This window comes from Tachysurus fulvidraco, chromosome 18, assembly GCF_022655615.1.
Source record: "Tachysurus fulvidraco isolate hzauxx_2018 chromosome 18, HZAU_PFXX_2.0, whole genome shotgun sequence".
Lineage (NCBI taxonomy): Eukaryota > Metazoa > Chordata > Actinopteri > Siluriformes > Bagridae > Tachysurus > Tachysurus fulvidraco.
The window spans coordinates 19,334,992-19,347,343 of record NC_062535.1 but is presented as its reverse complement, the minus strand read 5'-3'; the positions used below and the strand labels follow the sequence as shown (position 1 = coordinate 19,347,343).

General features: G+C 44.4%; 1 protein-coding gene across 1 annotated transcript in view; it reads left to right on the top strand.

The window, feature by feature from the left end:
• Positions 1–9,560, top strand: part of LOC113646610 (basement membrane-specific heparan sulfate proteoglycan core protein-like) — an 11,981-nt gene extending 2,421 nt beyond the window's left edge. Inside the window, exons 2-9 of the mRNA XM_047803224.1 lie at positions 1,196–1,342; positions 1,676–1,810; positions 1,929–2,107; positions 4,709–4,904; positions 4,978–5,088; positions 7,082–7,150; positions 8,036–8,302; positions 9,294–9,560. Of these exons, the coding sequence (XP_047659180.1) occupies positions 1,196–1,342; positions 1,676–1,810; positions 1,929–2,107; positions 4,709–4,904; positions 4,978–5,088; positions 7,082–7,150; positions 8,036–8,302; positions 9,294–9,298 (1,109 nt within the window). The 3' untranslated portion in view covers positions 9,299–9,560. The remainder of the gene's footprint in view (positions 1–1,195; positions 1,343–1,675; positions 1,811–1,928; positions 2,108–4,708; positions 4,905–4,977; positions 5,089–7,081; positions 7,151–8,035; positions 8,303–9,293) is intronic.
• The last annotated feature ends 2,792 nt before the right edge of the window (positions 9,561–12,352 follow it).

Sequence of the window (12,352 nt, the reverse complement as noted above, 5' to 3'; positions counted from 1 at the left end):
CCTGTTGTACTGAGTTCCTGATGGGCTGAGTTCCTGATGGTCTGAGTTCCTGTTGTACTGAGTTCCTGATGGTCTGAGTTCCTGATGGTCTGAGTTCCTGATGGTCTGAGTTCCTGTTGTACTGAGTTCCTGTTGTACTGAGTTCCTGTTGTACTGAGTTCCTGATGGTCTGAGTTCCTGTTGTACTGAGTTCCTGATGGTCTGAGTTCCTGATGGTCTGAGTTCCTGTTGTACTGAGTTCCTGATGGTCTGAGTTCCTGTTGTACTGAGTTCCTGATGGTCTGAGTTCCTGATGGTCTGAGTTCCTGTTGTACTGAGTTCCTGATGGTCTGAGTTCCTGATGGTCTGAGTTCCTGTTGTACTGAGTTCCTGATGGTCTGAGTTCCTGTTGTACTGAGTTCCTGTTGTACTGAGTTCCTGATGGTCTGACTTCCTGATGGTCTGAGTTCCTGTTTTTTCCCTTTAATTCCTAGTGTCTTGTGTTCATGAGACATTTTCCAGACAGATTTGTCACATTTCTATAAAAAGAAGCTTTTGACTAGTTTCTGTGTATCACACTGTCAGCCTGAGCTCCATTATCCAGTGAGACCGAGTGGTGTGTTAAAATCCTCAGGAGCATCTTCAGTGTATACAAACCCATCAGAACTCTCACTCACTCACTCACTCACTCACTCACTCACTCACTCACTCACTCACTCACTCACTCACTCACTCACTCATTCACTCATTCATCTTCTACCGCTTATCCGAACTTCTCGGGTCACGGGGAGCCTGTGCCTTTCTCAGGTGTCATCGGGCATCGAGGCAGGATACACCCTGGACGGAGTGCCAACCCATCACAGGGCACACACACACACTCTCATTCACACACACACACACTCTCATTCACACACACACACACACTCTCATTCACTCACACACTACGGACAATTTCCCAGAGATGCCAATCAACCTACCATGCATGTCTTTGGACCGGGGGAGGAAACCGGAGTACCCGGAGGAAACCCCCGAGGCACGGGGAGAACATGCAAACTCCACACACACAAGGCGGAGGCGGGAATCGAACCCCGACCCTGGAGGTGTGAGGCAAACGTGCTAACATGCCCCCCCCCCCCCCATTAGAACAGAGAGGTCTTAAAGGTCAGCCAGTAAAACAGGAATGTTTCTAACTCTGTGTTTATCCGTGATGTTTCAGTATTCGCTCAGAAGCCGGTTGTGTCTGTGGAGCCTCGCAGCGTGAGCGTTAAACAGGACGAAACAGTGAGCATCAGGTGCCGAGTGACCAGCGGAGCTCAGCCTGTACAACTGGAGTGGAAACGACCCAACAACCAGCCGCTAGCAGGTGAGTGTGTTACTGCAGTGAGCTGGTGGAGGAGTGAAGACTTCTCACTCCATCCTGTCGTCTGTCATCCTCTCATAACACCTTGAAGTGGTTTATTCCTCCTGAGATTCGCCTCCAATTACATTCTCTTTATTTATTACAGAACACATATTTTATCCAATTATAAATATATTTAATTTGTGAGTCATCACCTCCACTGCTGCTGTCAGCCAATAGAAATGCAGCGTTTAGTGTTAATGTTATTAAACAGTGTTATTAAACATTTTGTTAATTGTTTTATTTCTAGTCTCTCGTTATTCTCTCGTTACATTCTGTGTTTTTTCTTTACTCCAGATAACGTTAAAGTCGGCCCTGATGGTTCGGTACTGACTGTCGCTTCAGCTCGCCCCGGTAACCAGGGACAGTATCGCTGCATAGCAACCAACGCACAAGGCAAAGGCACTGTCATGGCAACGCTTACCGTAAAGCGTGAGTGAAGGGTGATTATATGTGTGTGTGTGTGTGTGTGTGTGTGTGTGTGTGTGTGTGTGTGTGTGTTTTTCTGGGTATTTATTTGTGTGTGTGTGTGTGTGTGTGTGTGTGTAAGAGCCTCCAAACGTGCGTGTGACCCCTGCCAGCCAAGTAAAGGTAAAAGTGGGTGGAGTCACATCCTTGCAGTGCCATGCGTCTGGAAAGCCCCGCCCCTCTATTACCTGGTTTAAACAGGAAGTGGGAAGAGAACTCGTACTGGTTTCCACAACGACAGGCACCAGTTTGACAGCAAAGGTGTGTGTATATGTGTGCATCTCTGTGTGTGTATGTGTGTGTGTGTGTGTATGTGTGCATCTCTGTGTGTGTATTTGTGTGTGTATGTGTGTGTGTATGAGTATGTGTGTGTTTGTGTGTATATATGTGTATCTCTGTGTGTGTATGTGTGCATCTCTGTGTGTGTATGTGTGTGTGTATGTGTGCATCTCTGTGTGTGTATTCGTGTGTGTATGTATTTGTGTGTGTATGTGTGTGTGTATGAGTATGTGTGTGTTTGTGTGTATATATGTGTATCTCTGTGTGTGTATGTGTGCATCTCTGTGTGTGTATGTGTGTGTGTATGTATTTGTGTGTATAGGTGTGTGTGTATGTGTGTGTGTATGTGTGCATCTCTGTGCGTGTATTCGTGTGTGTATATATTTGTGTGTGTATAGGTGTGTGTATGCGTATGTGTGTGTTTGTGTGTATATGTGTGTATGTATTTGTTTGTGTATAGGTGTATGTATTTGTATGTGTATAGGTGTGTGTATAGGTGTGTGTATAGGTGTGTGTATAGGTGTGTGTATTTGTATGTCTATAGGTGTGTGCGTATAGGTGTGTGTATAGGTGTGTGTATTTGTATGTCTATAGGTGTGTGTATAGGTGTGTGTATTTGTATGTCTATAGGTGTGTGTATAGGTGTGTGTATAGGTGTGTGTATTTGTATGTCTATAGGTGTGTGTATAGGTGTGTGCGTATAGGTGTGTGCGTATAGGTGTGTGTATTTGTATGTGTATAGGTGTGTGTATTTGTATGTCTATAGGTGTGTGTGTATAGGTGTGTGTATTTGTATGTCTATAGGTGTGTGTGTATAGGTGTGTGTATTTGTATGTCTATAGGTGTGTGTGTATAGGTGTGTGCGTATAGGTGTGTGTATAGGTGTGTGTATAGGTGTGTGTGTATAGGTGTGTGTATTTGTATGTCTATAGGTGTGTGTATAGGTGTGTGTGTATAGGTGTGTGCGTATAGGTGTGTGTGTATAGGTGTGTGTGTATAGGTGTGTGTGTATAGGTGTGTGTGTATAGGTGTGTGTGTATAGGTGTGTGTGTATAGGTGTGTGTGTATAGGTGTGTGCGTATAGGTGTATGTGTATAGGTGTGTGTGTATAGGTGTGTGTGTATAGGTGTGTGTGTATAGGTGTGTGTGTATAGGTGTGTGTGTATAGGTGTGTGTGTATAGGTTTGTGTGTATAGGTGTGTGTGTATAGGTGTGTGTGTATAGGTTTGTGCGTATAGGTGTGTGTGTGTGTATAGGTGTGTGTATAGGTGTCTGTGTATAGGTGTGTGTATTTGTATGTGTATAGGTTTGTGTATTTGTATGTCTATAGGTGTGTGTGTATAGGTGTGTGCGTATAGGTGTGTGTATAGGTGTGTGTATTTGTATGTCTATAGGTGTGTGTATAGGTGTTTGTGTATAGGTGTGTGTGTATAGGTGTGTGCGTATAGGTGTGTGTATAGGTGTGTGTGTGTATAGGTGTGTGTATAGGTTTGTGCGTATAGGTGTATGTGTATAGGTGTGTGTGTATAGGTGTGTGTGTATAGGTGTGTGCGTATAGGTGTGTGTGTATAGGTTTGTGCGTATAGGTGTGTGTGTGTAGGTGTGTGTGTATAGGTGTGTGTGTATAGGTGTGTGCGTATAGGTGTATGTGTATAGGTGTGTGTGTATAGGTTTGTGCGTATAGGTGTGTGTGTATAGGTGTGTGTGTATAGGTGTGTGTGTATAGGTTTGTGCGTATAGGTGTGTGTGTATAGGTTTGTGCGTATAGGTGTGTGTGTGTATAGGTGTGTGTGTGAATAGGTGTGTGTGTGTATAGGTGTGTGTGTGTGTGTGTGATTAGTTGTGTGTGTATAGGTGTGTGTGTATAGGTGTGTGTGTGTGTGTGTGTGTGCATAGGTGTGTGTGTGTGTGTGGGTGGGTGTGGGTGTGTGTCTGGGGTTGTGGGGGAGGGGTGTGTGTGTAGGTGGGTATGTGGGTGGTGAGGGTGGTGGGGGTTGGTGTGTGAAGAGGTGTGTGGTGGGTGTTTGTGTTGTTTTTGGTGCTGTGGGGGGTGTTGGTGTGTGTGTGGGTATCGGTATAGGTGGGATAGTGGTGTGGGTGTGGTGGGTTTGGTGGGGTGTAGGTGTGGGTGTGAGTATAGGTGTGGGCGGGGTGTGTGGGTGTGGTGTGTGGGTGTATGGTGTTGGGTGTGGGGTGGGTGTGTGTGGGTGTGGGTGGGTGTGTGGGGGTGGGGGTGTGGGTGGGTGGGGGTGTGGGGGTGTGGGTGTGTGTGGTCTTTGGTGGTGTGTGTGTGTGGTGTGGTGTGTCGGGTGTGTGTTTGGTGGTGTGTGTGTGTGTGTGTAGGTGTGTGTGTGTGTGTGTGTAGGTGTGTGTGTGTAGGTGTGTGTGTGTAGGTGTGTGTGTGTAGGTGTGTGTGTAGGTGTGTGTGTGTGTAGGTGTGTGTGTGTAGGTGTGTGTGTGTAGGTGTGTGTGTAGGTGTGTGTGTGTGTAGGTGTGTGTGTGTAGGTGTGTGTGTAGGTGTGTGTGTGTAGGTGTGTGTATATTGACGGTGAACTGAAGTGTGCATCTTGTGTTAATATGCAGGTGACAGTAACAACACCTCAAGACGGCGGGACATTTGTGTGTCGCGCCCAAAACAAGGATGGCACATCTGAGGAGAAGGTGGAGCTTAAGGTTGAAGGCGGAGCCTCAGTTGCCATAGAGCCCAAGGCTAGCGTTCAGCAGACTGACATGACGGCTGTTGAGGGACAAACCGTAACCATGCACTGCCAAGCAACCGGTAATACAGACGCAGCACACACCCCACATAACACACAGAGTAGGAGGTGAATAAGCTCCACCTCTTTTCCCAGGTTTCCCTACACCTGTCATTACATGGTCTAAGCTGCGTGCTCCGTTGCCATGGCAGCACAAGTCAGTGGGAGGAACTCTGACACTCAGTAACGTCGGACGACAAGACTCGGGTGAGTGCGGATGTGTCCTAACTTACTCAATACTCACTGCTCAATACTCACTGCTCAATACTCACTGCTCAATACTCAATACTTACTGCTCAATACTCACTGCTCAATACTCAATACTCACTGCTCGATACTCACTACTCACTGCTCAATACTCACTGCTCAATACTCAATACTCACTGCTCGATACTCAATACTCACTGCTCAATACTCACTGCTCAATACTCACTGCTCAATACTCACTACTCACTGCTCAATACTCACTGCTCAATACTCACTGCTCAATACTCAATACTCACTGCTCGATACTCACTACTCACTGCTCAATACTCACTGCTCAATACTCAATACTCACTGCTCGATACTCAATACTCACTGCTCAATACTCAATACTCACTGCTCAATACTCAATACTCACTGCTCACTACTCACTGCTCAATACTCAATACTCACTGCTCGATACTCACTACTCACTGCTCGATACTCACTGCTCAATACTCACTGCTCAATACTCACTGCTCAATACTCACTGCTCAATACTCAATACTCACTGCTCAATACTCACTGCTCAATACTCACTGCTCACTGCTCAATACTCACTGCTCAATACTCACTGCTCAATACTCAATACTCACTGCTCGATACTCACTACTCACTGCTCAATACTCACTGCTCAATACTCACTGCTCACTGCTCAATACTCACTGCTCAATACTCACTGCTCAATACTCAATACTCACTGCTCGATACTCACTACTCACTGCTCAATACTCACTGCTCACTGCTCAATACTCACTGCTCAATACTCACTGCTCAATACTCACTACTCACTGCTCAATACTCACTGCTCAATACTCACTACTCACTGCTCAATACTCACTACTCAATACTCACTGCTCAATACTCACTGCTCAATACTCACTGCTCACTGCTCAATACTCACTGCTCAATACTCACTGCTCAATACTCAATACTCACTGCTCGATACTCACTACTCACTGCTCAATACTCACTGCTCACTGCTCAATACTCACTGCTCAATACTCACTGCTCAATACTCACTGCTCACTGCTCAATACTCACTGCTCAATACTCAATACTCACTGCTCACTACTCACTGCTCAATACTCACTACTCAATACTCAATACTCACTGCTCACTACTCACTGCTCAATACTCACTACTCAATACTCACTGCTCAATACTCACTGCTCAATACTCACTGCTCACTGCTCAATACTCACTGCTCAATACTCACTGCTCACTACTCACTGCTCAATACTCACTACTCAATACTCACTGCTCAATACTCACTGCTCACTGCTCAATACTCACTGCTCAATACTCACTACTCACTGCTCAATACTCAATACTCACTGCTCAATACTCACTGCTCACTGCTCAATACTCACTGCTCAATACTCACTACTCAATACTCACTGCTCAATACTCACTGCTCAATACTCACTACTCACTGCTCAATACTCACTGCTCAATACTCACTGCTCAATACTCAATACTCACTGCTCAATACTCACTGCTCAATACTCACTGCTCAATACTCAATACTCACTGCTCAATACTCACTGCTCAATACTCACTACTCAATACTCACTGCTCAATACTCACTGCTCAATACTCACTACTCACTGCTCAATACTCACTGCTCACTGCTCAATACTCACTGCTCAATACTCAATACTCACTGCTCAATACTCAATACTCACTACTCAATACTCACTGCTCAATACTCACTACTCACTACTCACTGCTCAATACTCACTGCTCAATACTCACTACTCAATACTCACTGCTCAATACTCAATACTCACTACTCACTACTCAATACTCACTGCTCAATACTCACTGCTCGATATAGTGCTGCATGTGTGTTTACGTGTGTGTGTTTTTATGTGTATGTGTTTATGTGTGTGTGTGTGTGTGTGTGTGTGTGTGTGTGTGTGTGTGTGTGTGTGTGTGTATGTGTGTGTTGCAGGTCAGTACATTTGTAACGCCACAAACTCAGCAGGTTTCAGTGAAGCGTACGTGCAGATGGAGGTGGACAGTAAGTCAGACACACACACAAACACTTACACACACACACGCGCGTACGCAAACAGACACACATGTACACAGACACGTACACACACACACACACACACACGTATGAAAACACAAATGTACACACGTACACACACACACACGTATGAAAACACAAATGTGCACACGTACACACACGTACACAAATACACACATGTACACACATGTACACACACACGTACACACACACACACACGTATGAAAACACAAATGTACACACGTACACACACGTACACAAATACACACACGTACACACACACACACACACACGTACACACACACACACACACACACACACACACACACACACACACACACACACACACACACACACACACACACACACACACACACACATTTCTTCTTCTTCCACTTCTGTACATAATTTTAGATGCTTCTTGTAATTTTCCCCTGAGATTCCATGAGATGTGTTTGATTAGAGCGAGATGTATAATAATGACCTTTAACGCTGACGCTGACGCAGCACACGGGGGGGAAGGGGGGTTTAGTAATTAAACAGAAACCTGATTAAACCTTCAAAATCCTTTAAAAATCCATAAAAACTCTGTAACGTAATCACTGAACTCTTCAAAGAATTGAAACTTATCTGCTGAACCTCAGTCTGTGCTGCACGTCGCCTGGACTTTGGATTTGTTGACTGCTGAGAGACTGTTGGGGTAAAAAGTGAGGATCAAACTCAGTTACTGTAATAACGAGTCTGTAGAAGTGCAGCTCCGCCTGTAACAAGCTGCAAATCACAGGTTATATCAATGCACCCCTTTTAATACTTTACCGTTTCTATAGCAACATCATAAAATTATATGGTTTAAAAAAAATCTTTGTGTTGTAGCTCCTCCTTATGCCACCACCATTCCTGATCGCGTGACCGCTCGCCGTGGCGACTCCATGCGCGTGCAGTGCATCGCCCACGGCTCTCATCCAATCAGCTTCCACTGGACGCGTGTGGGGGGGACTGCAATGTCTTCAGGGGCAAAAATCACCAAGGACGGCATTCTGACGATCGCTCAGCTCAAAGTGTCTGACAGCGGCGAGTACAAATGTGTGGCCACCAATTCCATCGGCAGCAGTGAGACGGTCACCACCGTCACGGTCAGAGGTGAGGTGGAGGTGACGCTCGTGCTCCCATAGTCAAGAAAATCGATTTAAAATGTATCTGAGATGTTGTGGTGTTGATAAGAAACAGTCAGGTGATGGAACGAGGAACTTTACACATTACCTGAAATACAGCAACAAGGACAAGAACTTTCTGTTTCAACACAATACATGAATATCCTGCAGTCCTCTGGTGCCCCCTGTTGGCTCAGAGGCTCAGTGACAGTGTTAAGTGCTTATAGCTGTAAACGTATAGAAAGAAAGAAAGAAAGAAAGAAAGAAAGAAAGAAAGAAAGAAAGAAAGAAAGAAAGAAAGGTCTCCTTTGTGGAGACCTTCTATATATATGTGTGTGTGCTAAATATTACAGATGAATCTGATCCCATACACAGAACTGTTACAGCAAAATGTCCACATTTATTTGGTTATATCTAGATTTTATACTTTATTATATTGTGAGGAGGAGGGTGGAAGGGGAGGGGGGCGGGGAGAATAAAAAAAAAGAATGAAGAAAGAGAGAGAGAGCTTGTCGCCGTGCCCCCGTTTCGACAGAGAGAGAGATAGACAGGAGAGAGAGAGAGAACTAGTTAGGAGGAGAAAAACGAAAAAGAGTCTGAAAGAAAGAGAGAAAGGAGAGAGCGAAATAGAACAGAGAGAGAGAGAGAGAGGAGTATGAGATGAGATGAAGAGAGAAAGAAAAGAGATAGAAAGAATAGAAAGAAAAGAAGCGACGAGAGAAGAGAGAAGCGCAGCGAAGGACGAGAGAAAAAAAATCTAGAAAGGAGGATAAAAAGAGAAAGAAAGAAAAGAGAAAAGTAAAGAGCAGAGAGAACAGAAGCGACGAGAGAGAGAGAACGAGAGAGAGAAAGAAAGAAGAGACGTAAGGAGAGAGGAGAGAGATCTATCTAGCTCCTCACTCTCCCCCTCCCTCTCCTCCCTCTCTCACCCTCTCTCTCTCTCTCCCTCCCTCTCTCTCTCACCCCCCTCTCTCTCTCAGAGTAAATGATTTATCCCCTCTGACATGAAGATGATGAACTGTCTGCTCTTCAGGACCCAACACAACTCAGCAGCCTGTACAGATGACAGACTGTAATAACGTTCCTGTTTTTATGACTTAATCCCTGCAGCTTGTGTGTAAAAGTAAATCCGCTCGCTCGCATGTTGACGACTTAAACAATCTAACCAGGTCCCACTGTAGAACCTTCCTGCACTTTACACCCTTTTGTCTTTAATAAACACATAATAAATGGATGATAATGCCTCAGCATGGCCTCGCCTCCTGTTTACATTCAGTCTGATGCAATAACTTCAGCCACACACAGGAATGTAACGAGCTTTGGCTTTATCTCATGTTCTTATAAACAATTCTACAGTTTTACAGCCAGAGCTTCATGAACAAACTGCTGACACCATGTCAGTAACGTTGGCTGCAGTTCAGATCACTACCACTTGGGGGAGACACATCATCTGTTCTCCAAAATCCCGAAAGGATAAAATATGTCATATTATAAAGAATGTTATTTGGTTATAATAGTTTGATTTTAATTGTGTGTTCATTTTCAGCTCATTAACAGACTTTTGAGCTTCATGAACATGAGTTAAAGGTTTATAACCATCAGGGATCTTTAACACTATTTAATGTGCAGTGACTCAGTTTCACCTTATTTTAAGAGGAAGAAGAAACCTTCACTAATAAGAGTTAAACACTCAGAGACGAGCTGTTAGAGAAAATATCACACACACACACACACACACACACACACACACACACACACACACACACACACACACACACACACACAAAACACAAAAAAAACACACACACAAAACACACACAGACACACAGACACACACAAAAAACACAAAAAACACACACACACACAAAACACACACACACACACACACACAGAGACACACACACACACACAAAACACACACACACAGAGACACACACACAGACACACACAAAAAACACAAAAACACACACACAAAACACACACACACACACACACACACACACACACACACACACACACACACACACACACACACACAGACACACACAAAAACACAAAAAACACACACACACAAAACACACACACACACAGACACACAACACACACACACACATATATACACACACACACACACACAAAACACACACAGACACACAAAACACACACACACACACACAGAACACACACACACATAGACACACACACAGACACACAACACACACAAAACACACACACATACACACACACATACACACACACACACACACAGCACACAAAAAACACACACACACCTCACACTGGAGACTCCTTCACCACATTATACACACACACACACACACACACACACACACACACACACACACACACACACACACACCTCATACTTTAGACTCCTTCTGCATGTCACACACACACACACACACACACACACACACACACACACACACACACACACACACACACACACACACACACACACGCATCGATAAAGGATCAGAACGAGTGATTTAATATAAACATGAGCTTCTCTTATAGAAAACTAATCAACACCTGACAACCAGTTAGAGTCCAGAACCCAGTAGCTCTGTGGGATAAATGTTAAAATATAAACAAACAAACAAACAAACAAACAAACAAACAAACAAACAAACAAATAAATAAGTTCTGCCTTCTGAGTCACATAAATAAACAATACTATGAAGACGATACTGTGTTATTGATGGACTGCAGATTATTCAGAGGAACATCGTCATCACACCAGATTCAGGGTTCAACGTATTTTAGTTTCTACTGAACTGAAACGCATCTTCTTCAGACTGTAATACTGATACGATCAGTTCCTCTGAGGAACATAAACACTCCTGGGGTTATAACTGCCGTGAGGACTGTAGGGATCAGGACACAGGTCCAGGATTTGGTCCAGAGCTCAAGCTGCTGTTAGCTAGAGGAGAAGCTCAACACAGCAAACAGTATAAACACACCAAGCTCACATCCTAACACTAATGTGATTATAAGGCAACATTCACACTATGTAATGTTAGTGCTATTAAACACCTAGACGTTAGGAACACGCTGCAAATTACCCAGAAGCTTTATTTTTATATACAAGAGTTAACCTGAACATCCATCTGTATACTGTAGAGGTTCTGATCAGTCTGAGCGCTCGGTACTGATTAACAACACAACCAGGAATTAGCTGCTTACGCTTATTCTACAAAGTGGGGTTTGAACATCAGGATTATTCGGAGCTTCTGGCCTGCAGTCGCTTGTGGACGTCTGCACCGATCCCACATTCGAGGAGGCGAGACGATGAAAGAAGAAAATGAAAAACACATGTCTCAGGAGTTCAGACTGGAGACGGCTGGAAAATCGAGTCTAAGACCGACGTCCTGGACACCGGAGATGATGTGAAGAAGAAAGGAGGAGCGTCACTGACTCTTTATTATCACAGGGAACGTGGGACAGAAAAGTGTTCAGTAACCCATGAAGACTTATTTTAGTGTAATCAGGATCGTTGTTGTTTCTGTGACACAGAAAGCTTCCTGCTCTCATCACACTTTTGACCCACTTTATGTTTTGAGGAAGTAGGAAAGTTCGGACTTCCTTTTCGCTCCTTATTAACACGAGGGTAAAAAAAATCGTTCGAAGTGAATGTAAAGTCCTCAGCGATATAAAGTGTCCCGAACTTCACGTCCAACACGACGGCAGTCTTTCGGACACTTCTGAGGTTTACTGTGTAAACACACACCTCCGTTCCTCGTATCGTGTTCCAGTGCAGCTTAAATATGGCTTCGGTCTCAGACAAAGGCCTTCGGTGCAGACGTTTACTGCAGCTCGACTCCACGTTTCCTTTTTGTGCCAAGACTCAGATAAGAGTGTGAACTGTCGGAGGTCCAACACATTCCTCCACAGCCGCTTATTGTTTGATCGTGCCACAATAGCGCTTTATAACCTGTACAAACTGTCTGACTCCGGCAGCAGAATCGATTCTCAGAAGCTGAAAGGAAAAAAAAAGGCGAGAGCAGGCGGCGTCCATGCA